Source organism: Anas acuta, chromosome 13 (assembly GCF_963932015.1).
Source record: "Anas acuta chromosome 13, bAnaAcu1.1, whole genome shotgun sequence".
Taxonomy (NCBI): domain Eukaryota; kingdom Metazoa; phylum Chordata; class Aves; order Anseriformes; family Anatidae; genus Anas; species Anas acuta.
This window is the reverse complement of record NC_088991.1, coordinates 2,485,242-2,501,559: the sequence shown is the minus strand read 5'-3', so window position 1 is coordinate 2,501,559 and position 16,318 is coordinate 2,485,242. Positions and strand designations below refer to the sequence as shown.

General features: G+C 44.5%; 2 protein-coding genes across 2 annotated transcripts; one reads left to right on the top strand and one right to left on the bottom strand.

Moving 5' to 3' along the window:
- Positions 1-5,354: 5,354 nt before the first annotated feature.
- MCTS1 (MCTS1 re-initiation and release factor) lies at positions 5,355-11,449 on the top strand. Its single transcript, XM_068696927.1, has 6 exons — positions 5,355-5,514; positions 5,907-6,059; positions 6,681-6,778; positions 7,919-8,052; positions 9,043-9,110; positions 11,229-11,449. The coding sequence occupies exons 1-6, from the start codon at positions 5,504-5,506 to the stop codon at positions 11,308-11,310; spliced, it is 546 nt and encodes a 181-aa protein (XP_068553028.1). The 5' UTR covers positions 5,355-5,503; the 3' UTR covers positions 11,311-11,449.
- Positions 11,450-12,915: 1,466 nt separating this feature from the next.
- Positions 12,916-16,047, bottom strand: C1GALT1C1 (C1GALT1 specific chaperone 1). Its single transcript, XM_068696926.1, has 2 exons — positions 15,907-16,047; positions 12,916-15,630 (listed from the first exon to the last, which is right to left on the bottom strand). Exon 2 carries the CDS (start codon positions 15,623-15,625, stop codon positions 14,669-14,671), a length of 957 nt encoding a protein of 318 aa, XP_068553027.1. The 5' UTR covers positions 15,626-15,630; positions 15,907-16,047; the 3' UTR covers positions 12,916-14,668.
- Between the last annotated feature and the right edge of the window lie 271 nt (positions 16,048-16,318).

The following is a 16,318-nucleotide window of genomic DNA, read 5'->3' as shown; positions in this document are numbered from 1 at the left end:
GCCGGAGCGCGCCCCCCACGCGTCCCCTCCCGCCGTCCTCGCGCCGCCCTCTAACCCACCGGAAGTGATCATGCCTGCCGGCCGCGCGTGGCGGGAGCGGGAGGGGGCGGGGCGGGGCCGCGGCTCCCTCAGGCCGTCCCCGGGAGGCGGGGCGGAGGCGCTGTGGGGCGGGTGGGGCCCTGCGGGGCTCCTGCAGTGCCCGGCCTTGGACGCGGCCGCGCGAGCTGAGCTGAGCTGAGCTGAGCTGAGCTGCCGCCTGCCGCCTGTGCTCGCGGGACCGCCCGGCGGGCGGCGGATGTGGGATGCCCCGCGTTCTGTGGGGGCTGCGGCGGTGGCGGAGCGCTGCGGAGGGAGTTCCGCTGGGTTTCAAACTGCCAGCGCGTCTCCCGGGGATGCTGGCTCGGGGAGTGCTCGTGAAACTGCTCTGGGGAGCGCGGGGCGCCGTGTGGGACGGCCTGGCAGGGCGGCACGCTCCTGTTCGCGCGCAAGCGAGCGTGTGAGCTCGGATACCACAGCTCTTTCCTATCCCTTTGTTTTAACTATTAGCGTGTTCCTGACTTAGTATTTTACAATAGGAATAAATGATACCACGTAGAACAGCTGGATATTACTTTGTATAGCTACATTGCCGTTGTATTAGGTTCCAGTTAGCAGCTATAGAATCAAAGTTCATTAATTCCTTTGGAATGGAAAAACAACTCAGTAGTTACCAAAAAATCATAGAATATCCCGAGTTGGAAGGGAAGCATGAGGATCACAGAATCACAGAATTTCTAGGTTGGAAGAGACCTCAAGATCATCGAGTCCAACCTCTGACCTAACACTAACAGTCTCCACTAAACCATATCCCTAAGCTCTATATCTAAACGTCTTTTAAAGACTTCCAGGGATGGTGACTCCACCACTTCCCTGGGCAGCCCATTCCAATGCCTCACAACCCCTTCGGTAAATAAGTTCTTCCTAACATCTAACCTAAAACTCCCCTGGCACAACTTTAGCCTATTCTCCCTTGTCCTGTCACCAGGCACGTGGGAGAACAGGCCAACCCCCACCTCTCTACAGCCTCCTTTAAGGTATCTGTAGAGAGCGATAAGGTCGCCCCTTAGCCTCCTCTTCTCCAGGCTGAACAAGCCCAGCTCCTTCAGCCCCTCCTCGTAGGACTTGTTCTCCAGGCCCCTCACCAGCTTTGTCGCCCTTCTCTGGACCCGCTCAAGCACCTCGATGTCCTTCTTGTAGCGAGGGGCCCAAAACTGAACACAGTACTCGAGGTGCGGCCTCACCAGAACCGAGTACAGGGGGACGATCACCTCCCTAGCCCTGCTGGTCACACTGTTTCTGATACAAACCAGGATGCCGTTGGCCTTCTTGGCCACCTGAGTACACTGCTGGCTCATATTCAGCCGACTGTCCACCATCACTCCCAGGTCCTTCTCTGCCTGGCAGCTTTCCAACCACTCATCTCCCAGCCTGTAGCTCTGCTTGGGGTTGTTGTGCCCTAGGTGCAGGACCCGGCACTTGGCCTTGTTGGACTTCATACAGTTAACCTCAGCCCATCGGTCCAGGCTATCCAGATCCTCCTGCAGAGCCAGGATTGACACACGCACCTAACTTGGTGTCATCTGCAAACTTACTGAGGGTGCACTCAATCCCTTCATCCAGATCATCGATAAAGATGTTAAAGAGGACTGGCCCCAGTACTGAGCCCTGGGGCATGCCACTAGTGACTGGCCTCCAACTGGATTTGACTCCATTCACCGCGACTCTTCGGGCCCGGCTACCCAGCCAGTTTCTAACCCAACAAAGCGTGCGCCAGTTCAAGCCAAGAGCAGCCAGTTTCTTGAGGAGAATGCTTTGGGAAACTGTGTCAAAAGCCTTGCTGAAGTCAAGGTAGACCACATCCACAGCCTTTCCCTCATCCACCAAGCACGTCATTTTGTCACAGAAGGAGATCAGGTTCGTCAAGCAGGACCTGCCTTTCATAAACCCATGCTGACTGGGCCTGATCGCCTGCTTGCCCTGCAAGTGCCGCGTGATGACACTCAAGATAATCTGCTCCATGAGCTTCCCTGGCACTGAGGTCAAACTGACAGGCCTATAGTTTCCCGGGTCTGCCCTCCGGTCCTTCTTGTCGATGGGTGTCACATTTGCTAGCCGCCAGTCAGCTGGGACCTCCCCCGATAGCCAGGACTGCTGATAAATGATGGATAGGGGCTTGGCCAGCTCCTCTTCCAGTTCTCGCAGTACCCTCGGGTGGATCCCATCCGGCCCCATCAACTTGCGCACATCCAAGTGCCGTACCAGGTCACCAACCATTTCTTCATGGATAGTGAGGGCCACATCCTGCTCCCCATCCCCTTCCACCAGCTCAGGGTACTGGGTATCCAGAGAACAATTTGCCACTAAAGACTGAGGCAAAGAAGGCAATAAGCACCTCCACCTTTTCCTCATCTTTTGTAACAAGGTTTCCCCCCACATCCAGTAAAGGATGGAGATTCTCCTTAGTCCTACATTTTGCGTTGATGTATTTGTAAAAACATTTTTTGTTGTCTTTAATGGCAGTAGCCAGATTGAGCTCCAGATGAATATCTGGATCATCAAGTCCAACTCCTGGCACTGCACAGATCTACCCAAAAGTTTAGACCATGTGCCTAAGTGCACAGTCCAATCGCTTTTTAAATTCAGACAGGCTTGGTGCAGTGACTGCTTCACTGGTGAGCCTGTTACAGCGTGCAACCACCCTCTCGGTGAAGAACCTCTTCCTGATGTCCAGCCTAAACTTCCCCTGCCTCAGCTTAACACCGTTCCTGTGGGTCCTATCACTGGTGTTTACAGAGAATAGGTCACCTGCCTCTCCACTCCCCCTCGCGAGGAAGTTGTAGACTGAGATGAGGTCCCCCCTCAGCCTCCTCTTCTCCAGGCTGAACAGGCCCAGTGCCCTCAGCCGCTCCTCATACGTCTTCCCGTCTAGGCCCTTCAACATCTTCATCACCCTCCTCTGGGCACTCTCCAACAGTTTAATGTCCTTCTTGTGCTGTGGTGCCCAGAACTGCACACAGTACTTGAGGTGAGGCCAGACCAGCACAGAGCAGAGCGGGACAATCACCTCCCTCGACCAACTAGCAATGCCGTGCTTGATGCACCCCAGGACATGGTTGGCCCTCCTGGCTGCCAGGGCACACTACTGGCTCATATTCAACTTGCTGTCAACCACAATCTCCAGATCACTCTCTGTGGGGCTGCTCTCCAGTGTCTCGCCATCCAGTCTGTATGAAAAGCCAGGGTTGCCCTGTCCCAGGTGCAGGACCCGGCACTAGCTTTTGTTAAACTTCATGTGGTTGGTGATCGCCCAGCTCTCCAATCTGTCCAGATCTCTCTGCAAGGCCTTTCCACCCTCATCCGAGTCCACAACTCCTCCAAGTTTGGTGTCATCGGCAAATTTGCTCAAAACACCTTCTAGTCCTACATCCAAATCATTTATAAAAACATTGAAGAGGACTGGCCCTAAGATGAAGCCTTGAGGGACCCTACTGGTGACCATCCGCCAGCCAGATGTGGCCCCATTTACCACAACCCTTTGAGCCCTGCCTGTCAGCCAATTGCTCACCCATTGTATGATGTTTTTGTTAAGTTGTATGCTGGACATTTTGTCCAATAGGATCCTATGGGAAACCGTGTCAAAAGCTTTGCTGAAGTCCAAAAAAATCACATCAGCTGGTTTCTCTTCATCGACTAGATGGGTGATCTTATCATAAAAGGAAATCAAATTTGTTAGTAAGGATCTACCCCTCATGAACCCATGTTGGCTGGGACCAATGACTGCATTGTCCCCCAGGTGCACTTCAGTAACTTCAAGGATCATCTTCTCCATAATTTCACCAGGCACTGACATGAGACTGACAGGCCTGTAATTGCTGGGGTCTTCTTTCTGACCCTTCTTGAAAATTGGCATTTGCCAGCTTCCAATCTACTGGGACCTCTCCAGATTCCCAGGACTGTTGAAAAATAATTGAGAGGTCCCGCGATGATGTCAGCCAGCTCTTTAAGCAGCCTGGGATGAATCCCATTCGGACCCATGGACTTGTATGGATCCATGTGGAGTAGCAAATCCCACACACGTTCAGGGTCGGTTGGGAGTTTGTCATTCCCACTGCCATGGTCCTCCAGCTCATGGCACCCTGGGTCCCGAAGCCCATCATCAGTGTTGAAGACAGAGGAAAAAAAGGCATTAAATGTCTCTGCTTTGCCTATCTCATTGTCTGTGAGACCTTCCCCATCAATATTGGACCTATGTTTTCTTTGGTTCTCCTTTTTCTTATCACATATCTAAAAAAACCTTTTTTATTGTCTCCCACAGACATGGCCAGCTTCAACTCTAGTTGGGCTTTGCCCACACAAATTTTCTCCCTACAAACACAAACAGCATCCCAGTATTCCTTCCTTGTTGCCTGACCCTTCTACCAGCAGCCATACACTTTCTTTTTTCACCTAAGCTCCAGTAGAAGATGCCTGGTCAGCCAGGCCGGCCTTCTGCCCCACCTGCCTGCCTTCTGATATTTTGGAATTGCTTGATCTTGTGCTTTTAGGAGGCAGTGCTTAAAGATTGACCAGCACTGATGGACGCCAATGCCTTCAAAAGCAGCTTCCCAGGGGACCTTGCTGACTAGTTCCCTGAGCAGCCTGAAGTCTGCTTTCCCCATATCCAGGGCTGGAGTTTTGGTGGCAGTTTTCCTTCTGTTGCCATAAGTTCTAAAATCAACCACTTCATGGTCACTATGACTAAGATGGCTGCCAATTGCCATGTCTCCCACAAGACCCTCTCTGTTCTCCAGCAACAGGCCTAAGACAGCACCTTTCCTAGTTGGCTCCCTTAGCACCTGCACCAAGTTATCATCTAGCCGCTTTGTGAACCTCCTGGACTTGCACCTGTGGTGATCCCAGTTGACGTCTGGGTTATTATAACCGATGACCTTTTGTCTTCTTTATGCCTGTGATAACATTTCCATTGCTCTAAAATGAAATTGGGCTGTTGTCTGTCTGTGTGTACGTCTGTATGCTTTTACAGCAGTCAGCTGCATAAAGAGCAAAACCATTTGCGTCTGCTCCTCACAGAGATAAAGAACGATATTTTTTTCATTTTGTGTTTGATATTATTAGCTATGAAGGGCTGATGTTCATAGTTATGGCTCTGGTTTCGTGTCGGAACGATGTATTTATTACCTGGGAACACAGCAGCTCCAGTGCTCGCCGCCACCCCTAAGCCGACCCCTCAGGCCCTACCCGCCTCCCCCTATGCGCATGCGCCGAATCTCCGCGCGGCCCCCTGGGAGCTGTACTCCCGCCCAGCGCGGCGTTGCGTTGCCATGGAGGCGGTGCGACACGCCGTAAAGCGTGCGGCGCTTCTGGCTGGTGGGGAGAACGGCGTCGGCTCCTCGTGTGAGGCCGTGGCTGCTTGTGCCGCCGCCTCCCGCCTGGCGACCGCCGCTCCGCGGTCGCCGCCCCCAGGATGTTCAAGAAGTGAGTGGGGCCGCGCTCGGGAAACTGAGGGGGGCCGCCCGCGGGCACGCTGTCCTCCGGGCCCGGTCCTACGTGTGGGGGGGGGGGTGGGGAGTGCTGTCAGCAAAATCTGCTCCGTGAGTCCCTGAAATGCCCCTGTGGGACACCAGAGAGGTGTCTCGGGGTATGCGTGATGTGTAGGGACAAAGCCAGCCTCTTGCTGGGGAAGCTCTGTACTCGCCCAGCTCGGCATTCTCAGGGGGATAGGTTTAGGTTTAAACTTCATGAAAGCAGTACAGATGTTATTCTGTTAATTCCCCTATAGATTTACAACCGTTTCTTAATAACGCCTCTCAAATATGCTACCGTTTGGGCAGCAGGTTATGTGTTTCTGAAATACTCTCACTTGGCAGATTTGATGAAAAGGAGAACGTATCAAACTGCATCCAGTTGAAGACTTCAGTTATTAAAGGTATTAAGAACCAGCTGTTAGACCAATTTCCTGTTATTGAACCATGGCTAAACCAAATTATGCCAAAGAAAGACCCTGTCAAAATAGTACGATGGTAAGTTTCTTTCCTCTTAACCTCCACTTCAAAAGTGCTTGGATTGCTTCAATCTTCTGTTTACTTTTCATAGTAGAAGGTCTTAGGGGGTTCATTTCTTATAGGTAATAGTTTATGTTATCACCAAACCAGAAAGTCTGCACGTGGTTGTTGTGCTTGTGAAGGTTTGCTGGTAGGATGCTTGAGGAAAACAAAAATGCTGGTGAATGTATTGTGTATTCGGTGACTCTGGGAATTAGCTTGTTGAAGGGAAACATTCACCTTTGTGAAACTCAAACTTGTTTGGGTAGTTCAAGTAGTTTTTTTTGTTTTTTTTTTTTTTAATTTTGAGCTTTCATGTATTGTTTAGATGACTTTTTTTTTAACTGGAGGGTAGCATATTCTTGCTAATCTTCGTGAACAGCTGGTTGGCTGCCTCTGGATCTTTAAGGGGAAGAAAGTGCATGGGGCCAGTGTTCAAGGCATACAAGACTATATTTTCAGGTTTAAACTTTCTTGATAGTTGACTGCCTTCTCAGATGCCAAGGTAGACCAGAATGTCCAAAGTAAAATACTTAACTTAAACAGAAAAAGGACTAAGTAGTTACTAGAATTACATTTCTATTTTTTTTTATCTTGCAGTCATGAGCATATAGAAATCCTTACTGTGAACGGGGAGTTGCTGTTCTTCAGACAAAGAGAAGGGATTTTTTACCCAACACTAAGGTTGCTTCACAAATGTAAGTTTGCTGAGGACTGGAGGTGGGGAGAGGGGTGAGTGCGTGATTCAAGAAGGCTTTTGTATAAATAGGTTGTGTGTTTTTTTTGTTTTTTTTTAAACCTACTATACATGTTACAGAACAGATCTTTAAAATGTTCTATACCTTTCCAACTGTAGTTGCATGGCCTTCTTAGGTGCCTATGTGGTTTGCATTCCGCCAGAATTAATGTAATTCTGTATATTTAATAATTTAACCTTTTGTTTTTTAAACAACAAGTTGCATAAAGTCCCACAAAAATTCCTTAGAGTGAATTCTGTAGCACAGAGTCTAAATTTCTTGTTGTTTGTCCTGTTGACCTGTCTTTGTTCTTCCAAGTCTTTCTTTAAAACCCTTCTTGCTGCCTTCAAATACTTGTAGGTTCTTACTGCAAAAATAGTCTTTAAATGTGAGTTTAATGATGCAATGGATGCTTGTCTCCCTTCGGTATTTAGGCTGCCAGGTTTGTACTTCTTCCAATGTCATACCTTAGGTTACTTTTATTGTTGTTCTTACTGTTCTGCTCAATTCTATTATGATTGGATGAGTTTAGGTGATAGTAAAAGTGTTATTCTGTCAAAGTCTCAATATTCAAAATGTTTCAAGAGGTTGTACGTGCTTGAAAAATGGCTTTGAGAACTGATGGCCTTCCTAATTTTGGCTGTCTTTGCCTCTTCCATTCCATTAACATTAAAAGTCTTTATTTTTCATGAAAGAGATTATACATGTTATTTGGGGGATTTAAGGTCCCTCGTTTTGTTGGCACTTGAGCAATTGTTTTCTTGGGGGAAGCTCGTTAAAACTCACTCAGTGTGTGGGCTCCATGAGTGAGCAGGAACCTTAGGTCCAGTGTTTGATTCTGATAGTTGCAGCCTCTGTTTCTCAGGAAAAAAATATATATATATATATTATATATTTTTAAAAATTTGATCAGGGAAAACTGTCCTTGTGTCCTTTCAGGACAGTGCTGCCCAGCAGGAGCTCTGGTAATTGTTTCTCAGCCTTCCTACTCTTGCAGCACATTAAGCATCTAATTGCCCCCTTTTAAACTGACTTGGTAATGAGTTATTCATGTTGTCATCTTCACGTATTAATTGTAATGCTGTATCTTTCCCCTCCTAGATCCATTTATTCTACCACATCAGCAGGTTGATAAAGGAGCCATTAAATTTGTACTAAGTGGAGCTAATATAATGTGCCCTGGCCTGACATCTCCTGGAGCCAAACTTTACCCTGCTGCGGTTGATACTGTTGTTGTATCCTTCATCTATGAATTACTGCTTGCTAAGTTAATTTTCTATTCATGTGTTCTCAGCTGGTTGTAATTTGAATTACTCTGGAATTGAATGGTATGTAATGGAATAACTAGCAATCTGAAAAGACCTGCAGAGGTTCAGATGTTACTTGGCAAGGTGAAAACTGTTCTTAATTTCTTTTCCTTACGGTGATGTTCCAACCCCCCACATAATTAATTCTGCTCTGCTCCATTAGGTGGGATGCTCCGCTATTAATCTAATAGGTAATTGGAGCTCCTCAATGATGTTGGAACTGTGGAAGGAGATGAGGTACAGCCTAATTTGTAACCTGTCTTAATCAATTGATCTTCAGTTATAGAAGAATGTGGTCCTGTTCTCAGGGCGTTTGGACAGAGGTTTAGGATCAGCTCTGCTGTAGTCAGGACTTGCTTCATGCATCTGGCAAACTTTAGCATATCTAAAAGGAGGAAAGTGTGCTAATTCACTTCTGCTAATTGTATTACTGAGCAAATACCAACCTCTGCTGCTTTTGTTGTTATTTAGAAGCTAAGGGAAAAGATGAGCAGTTGGCATTACATGTTATTGAACTTTGAAAAGGCCATGTCTGACTTCAATGCTTATATTTTTTTCAGATTTGTCTCAATTATTCTCTATGTTGGAATCTAAAATGATCTCATGTATAGTTGTAGCTTTGTTCTAGAAAGGGAGAGACTATTATCTCTCTGCTAGGCACAAAGGAAGAAATGGAATGTAGCGCTGGGAGATCTTTTTATTTTGTAATTGCTATTTGAGGTTCATAAATACATGCTTTATGTTCTGTGCACTGTGGTTCAATTGTTAAATGCAGTGTGTGATTTTGCTTATCTTCAAGAGCTAGTGCTCTACAACTACTAAAGGGGCAACTAGAGAATTTGTTGCTTTTGGGAAAGTGATTTTTTGTTATTGCTTATACTTTTTTGAACTTCCATTTTCCTTAGTGGTAACTTGTAGGCAATAATGGCAGAGGGAAAGCAACATGCGTTATGTGTGGGAGTAATGAAGATGTCAGCTGAGGACATGTAAGTGTTGTGACAATTGAAATGTAACCTGTCCTGTGTCATAATTCCTATGTTAGTTTGGAATTTAAGCACCACTGTCATGGTTACTGAATCACTGTTGTATCATATTTCTTTCAAGTATGACATTTATTCAAGCTGTCCTTTGTTAGTTAATATTAAGTTGAGAGGAAGAGGAGGCAAGGAATTACCTTCCCTAGATTTTTGTTTGCGCAATTAAAATAATTATGTAAATATGGGTTTTTAAGATGCACAACATCAGTAGTGCCTCTGAACATCACTGTTCCTTGTGCTTTGATTGTACTTCTTCAAAGATCTTGCTGAAAAAAGAAATACTTGTTACAGTACTTGCTGCTTGGGCAGGGCAAGAAATGTAATTTGGATCTGTGTGAGTTAGCATCATTAAAGTGATTTTTGTCTGCACGAGTAACAGAGGCTAAAATCCTGCTGGTACTTGGCTGACCAGCTGGACACTTCTTCTATGGCCTTCTCTTTCTCTTTGCCTTGTACCCACATGCAGCATTCCTGCCTGATGTGCTTAGTAGCTTAGTTAAGCTTCTTGTGAAATGTGGAGGTCTGTTTGGGGATAAACATCAAGTGAAAACTACTTCAGAAGAAAAAGAGGCAGAACACTGAAATGGATGTTGGTTATTCATAGCATAAATGCTAAATTATAAGGAATTAAAACACTTTCCCGTTTTAAGTTGCAGCACCTGGCAGCAAGATGATTTTGCATCATACAAAGTAGCCCCAGTAGGTCTGGGCTGCTTTGGTTGCAGCCCTATCCAGCAGTAGTGTGGGTAACAAAGCTGATTCTGATGAAAACAAGTCACTTTTTCTTGTGGAATAATTCTCACCAGCGTCATCTTCTGAACTGAGTCACCATGCAGTCATAAGGAGTAATGAGAGCACAAGGGGGAGAGGTGGCAATGTGCCCTAATGGACAGGGGTAGAATGGGACTGCTGCAGCCTGGATTTACACCAGCTCTAGCTGGTAGGTAATTGCTGCTCAGGATTATCTGTAGTGTTCTTGACAGATTAAGAGCATGTAGGAAGAAGGGAAATGTGTAGCTATTTATGTCCCAGTCCTACACCTGCAGTGATCTGCAAGCCTGGATTATCTATATTCCTAATCCTAACTTCAAATTCAGCAGCCTTGCAGTTAAATGTCCTGCTCTTACAAGGAGCAACATAAACTGGAGAGGAAAAGTTAATTGATATTGATCTATATAGCATGTTAGCATGCTGTTTTCTGTGATACTGTTTCACAGTTTTCTGTTTTATACAGTATGATTTCAGTCACTTGGTATGATTATGATACATGATGCATTAATGCAATTAACATAGAAGTATTTTTCCTTCCTGATTACCTTTGGACAAGTTCTGTAAGCAATAGAGTACTTGGTATAAATAGGGTAAAATAAATTTTCCAGGGTAATTAAACTTTTCAGTCTTTGAATGAATTGTTTTGTTTATTGTGACAAGATTAGACTTTTTTCTATGGAATTAATCTACTGGAAAAAAGACAAACACAAATCCAGTGCAGATGTACAAAACAACCGCTTTTAAGAGCTGACTTGACTCAAACAATATAGGACAATATGTTGAAAGTTCCACATTAATTTAGCATTTGTAGTCCTGTATTAAGTGGGTAGATGACCTAAAAATAGAAACAAACCAGCTCATCTGTATTTGATTGTCTGTGGCATATTTGGAATCAGAGCATGTCAGGCTCTGTGTTCTTGCCTTGTTTTCTGTTACACCTACATTTGTGCTACAAGGGAAAGTATCACTTACAGCCCCTGTGCTTCTTTGATAGAGAAATGCTACAATTCATACAACCCTTCTGGTGGCTTTCTTCGGAACTGTCTCTCCCACAAAGAAGCAGTAAAAAATACTGTGGAAGGTGGTTGACAAAATATGGGAGGCAAATGTTGTCACATTATTAAGCATGATTCACATTGCTGAGTGATAACAATGTTTCCTGTCCATATGTAATTTATGACTTGCAGATTGTAGCTTCTCCCTTTTTATTGGACAAATAGTACATCTTTTTTTTTACTTTAAATACGGAGTCTAGTATTGCTCTAATCTTTAACCTAATGCTTTCGTACTCAACAGTGAGAAGGTCAACAAAGGGATTGGCATCGAAAATATCCACTATTTAAATGATGGGCTTTGGCATATGAAGACATACAAGTGAAACAAATGGAACTGTGTTACTCCAAGGGAATGCACTTAGGTTAAATGTGGACTGCTTTGTAATTCCTTGTTTTTAATGTGACTGAATGTACAAATTATTTTGTTCTGTGGCTATGCTAAAATAAATGAATGCAAAAGTACTGTTAGGCTACAATAGTTTTCTAGGTTTCTTTTTATTACAGTTCTTAATTGTTTTGTCTTAAACATGAATCTTCTGTCACTGAAGATACCTGATGGAGAGATCCTGCAGGGACTGTGAGTGGACTATTTTGAACAACAAGGCGGAAAAAGCCAAGAAATATTTACATTTTTATGCTCTTCTAATTTAGAGTGTATATGAAATATAAGTAGTATGGTTTCTAAAACCTCTCAAACACTCCAGATTTTTTTCTTCTGATTAACATCTCACTTGCTTACCTGTTTCTTGAATGTGGAGAGATCTTTTTTTTAACTTTTATTTTTTAATTTAATTTATTAACAGCATTAACTTTAATATTTGACATCAGGAATTTCTTTTTAAGATACGTTTAAGTTCATAAATCCTATAAAGTCATATGTGGACTATAAATTCTTTTATGCTAGTTCATATGTTAAGAATATATATTATGTTCTGATTTCTACCTGACAAATACTGTTTGGTATCACTCTCCTTATAATGGAATTCCCAGCAACAGTGGGCATACTTCAAATGGAGCATGTGCCAGTTGGCGCATGATGCTCTACTCCCTGTTTGCCTTCATATTTTAGGAGTAGGAACAAAATCACTGTTCAACAAAAGCACAGTAGCAAAACCTAGTTATCAGTGTAGCCAGGAGCAGCTTCTTCAGGTGGGAGATGGCAGCTTGTGTGCACTGCCACGTGCACATACATCTACACATCTACAGAACTGGTTAAAGAGCACGGTGTTTGCCTGGATAATCTGACTTTGTTTACTGACTGCATACCCAAAACTATGCCAATAGAAAACAGCCTGTGCCATGGAATTATTTAATAAACTAAGGAAACCAAGGTCTACTGCTGATAACTCTGTCTCTGGAAGTATTTATTAATATTTCAAGTCTCTATTCTAACACTTATATTTCATTAATCCTAGAGCTTAATTTTGTATGCAGTACGTTGTCTCGGTGCTGTTCTGCATGTTTAATTTCTGCACTCTGGGACCTTTACAGCAGATAGCGGCAGAGGTGTTCTCAATCTAATTCAGAAGTTAAAACACAACATGCGAGAAAATGTATTACTTAACATGTGCTACTTCTAGATTTCTTCTGTAAAGTTATTTGCAAGAAGGCTACTCTTGAAAATTACAGGGTATGTCTGAAACTATGTAGGAATACAAAAAATGAGATGATTAACATTTTGCACAAAGTTTGGTCAAACCTCACACAGTCCCTTTAGAATAATAGCAGATGTTTTTATGCATACCAAAGACTTAGCACAAATGAGAAACTAGTGTATTTATAACAGGAATCAGTTTGTGCCTCAGTGGTTCTTCTGTGTATAAGGTGAACTAGCATGTATTCTATGGTTTGCTTTTTCTTCTTCTGTCTTTTCTGTCCCTTCCTCCCCCTGTTCTGCTATAGCATCTCTCAAATCTGGGACAAATGAGGTATATTCTGGTCTGGATTGTTAATGCCTTTTTTTTTTTTCTTGACCTGCTCGGAGTGCTGCTGTTGTATTGGGATCACAGTTGTTTCTGATATTAGAAACATCTTTTGAAATCAAAATTTTATTTTTCACCTTGTCAGGTTTTGTTTCAGAGTATACCCAACTGTGGACCCAGCCTTTTGAATAGCACTCTGTAAGAAGATAAAAGTGAAGTCATACTTGAATTGTATATGAAATATACTGAAAGCTGTTAGAAACAGTAATTTCAGTTGTATGGAGGTTTGGGCAGCAATTATGTGCATGCTTGTCTTGCTGTCAGTTGACCTCTGGAGGTAAGGTGTGCCTTCTGAAACAGCTGAGCTGTCATAGTTTGCCTGGAGTCTGAGCAGTTTTCTTCCTGTTATTACAAAAAAATAAAAAATCAAGGACCTGAATGATGCTCAGTGCACAAAAGAAGTTGCTACTATCATGAGCTCTGAAGTACCTGTTGTGAAACAACTACTTCATATCTGTCCGCTACTTCATATCAGCTGTTCTCCTTTACCGTGGCTAAGGATAGGATGAAATACTCCAAATGCTGTGTCAAAAGAAAGTTGTCCTCACCTAATACCTCTTTTATAGGTAACTCTATTACCAGTAAAGCCTGTGCTAGATGTAGGTATTGCATCTCTGTGCTACTTGAAGTCTTGAAATGGCTGGGTCAGATAAGTGAATTTTAAATGGCATAAACATCATTATTTATTACCACCTAACTGTGACTGGTGCAGGAATGGAGTTGTAACCAGGTAGCACATGTAAAACTTGGGATTTCAAGTGCACTTAATTTTTTTTAAAAGGTGGAGAGTTCTATACATTGCTGTTTTGTATCATGTACAAAGAAAGGGTGAGTGTACAGGCACATTGGTCTTTCTGAATATTAGTGTTCAAAAATATCTGTAAATACAGCTGTACTTCCCACTTACAAGGAAGCTGGTTAGTATTTACATTGACAGCTATTAGCACTACTAACAGTGAAAGCTGCTAGACAGAACCTTTATTCAAATATGCTTATAAAATACTTCTAAATGAGCAATTACTCCTGTGCTAACAGGCTACCTGGCCATGTTAATATTTATTCAAATTTAGTTATCTCTTTCTTTTGTATGATTGAGAATGGCAGTCCAAAGGTCACTTATTATTCTGCAGGAAATTCCTAATAGACTTTTCTTGCTGGTTTGCTTCCTGTTAGTTTCTTACTGCGTTAGGAGACTACATAAAGTGATGGGTGTACCCTTTGCACTGCACCCTTTGCACTGCATAATCAGTGTAGCTCAAGCTGATGTGTAGTTCAGAGTAAAGGAAATCACTTAATAGTCTTTGAGACTAAATCTGGGGCCAGTTTTATTGGTACAGCTTAGAAAGATATAAAGATGTTTGAGAAATGCCTGAAAGAATTGATATAATCAAAATCTTGCAAAAATATATTTGTAACAGACTAAAGTTCTTCTGAGTTTTCATTAATAAATAGTTGGATAATACAACCCCCATATAAACTTCATTTCCTCTTATCACAAACATCAACATGTCCTTTATTTCTTTCTAGCACTGTCAAAAAAGCCCAATCATTTCTGTATAAAAGATTAAGAAAGAACATTCTCCTTCCCCTTTTAAAATTAAGAGCTTTTAAAATCTCTCTGCAAAAACTGTACACCAGTACCACCACATATGAAAATTGAGTGTCTGTACAATGAGCACAGTGTCCTTTCTGAAAGACATCAGTCATTGTCTGAACCTTCAGGTGGCAAGAAGATGAGTGCATCATTATAAGTGTGACCATAGGGTCTCAGTCTATAAACACCATACATCATCACGTGCATATGGTTGGGGGTCAGTCCATTGAAAGTGATGGCCATGTCTGAGCAGCAGCCATCTACCACCTGCTCAGGGTGATTAGCCATTGCTTCTTTGATGAGAGTGTTGACTGACTTGGTATTAAAGATGTCTTTTCCTTCTGAGTCTTCTGCGTTTTCAGCAATCACTCCAGTATACTTCAGGCATACTGCTAGCTGTTTATCCTCAGAAAGTTTCCAAATCATACCTCCCTGCTCTGGGCACTTGTCAGTGTCTTCAAAAATACGGGAAAGTCGTCTTAGTGATCCGATGCTTAAAACGATTCCTCCCTCACTATCTACGTACTCCAGGTCACCAGATTTCACAGTATGGCCTATGTAAAAAGGCTGTGTAGGGTCTTTTTTCAGTAAGAAATACTTGAGATTTTCAATAATAGCAAATGTTGTTGGATAGGCTAGGAAGAACCAGTTGAATTCATCTTTGTAGCGCTCATATGTTAACTTGTAAGCTTTTCTCATCATCATCCACATATCATTTGTGTCGAGGACTACCGAATTAAACACTTTGATGTTCTCGGAGCTGTAGAATTCTGCCTTGTCACAGTGCTTGCTCCATGTCTCTTTCACTGCAGCCCAGTGCCCAAGGTCCTTAGGTTTCACAAGGATGATACAAAAAACACGGATACTCTGACTGAGCTCCAGACGCTCATCTTCGGAAAGATTCAAGACATCTTCTTTGTTGGGAGCCTGGAGATGATGGTGCTCGTGGTGATGTGCTCTAGTCCCATGACCCATCTTAAAATGCCCGAGAAGAGTAACCAGCACGCAGAAGACTCCTCCTAACACCACACCTTTAATGAACGAACTGCTTTCGGAAACCATTTTCCCTAGAAAATAAGCACACTTCAGCAGCTCGAAGGGAGCACGTTTACGCCGCAGACTCCCCATCCTTTCGCTGCCATCCCCCACCCTCAAATCCAGCCTCGCTCCCCTCGCGTACCGGGCGGGACAAGCCCCCACCCCACCGGCTCTTTCCATGCCTGACCCCCAGTGCCGCCCCCGGGGGGGCTGCGAGGAGCCGCCGGCAGCCGGGGCAGCGCCTCCGGGGCAGCCTCCGCCGCTCCCCGGGGCCTGCCGCGGCTTCAGGCCCGGCCTCCACTCACCACTGCCGCCTCCACCACCTTGCGCCCGGCCCCCGGCCTCCTTCTCTTCCCTTCCTTCCCTCCCCTTTCCCTCCCCTTCCCCGGCGGAAGCACGGCGCAGTCCTTCCAGGCACCACCCGCCGCCGTGGGGCCGCCCCCTGCCGGACCCGCCGCTCACTGCGGCCCTGTGCCGCGTGGGGAAGGCCGGACGAAGGTCGCCCCCGTGAGGGGTCGGTTCCCTCGCCCTGGTCACCTCCTGAGCCCCAGGAGGAAAAGGAGGAACCCTCCCAACCCACGCCCAGGATCAAGCCTGGTGCCCTCCTCACTGAATGCCCGGCCCCAAGTGTCCCGTGCTGCGAGCGGTGTTGGCTTGGTTTCCAGGGCACACAGGATTTGTAATTTAACAAAAAAAACCAGCAGAAACATTTTTCAG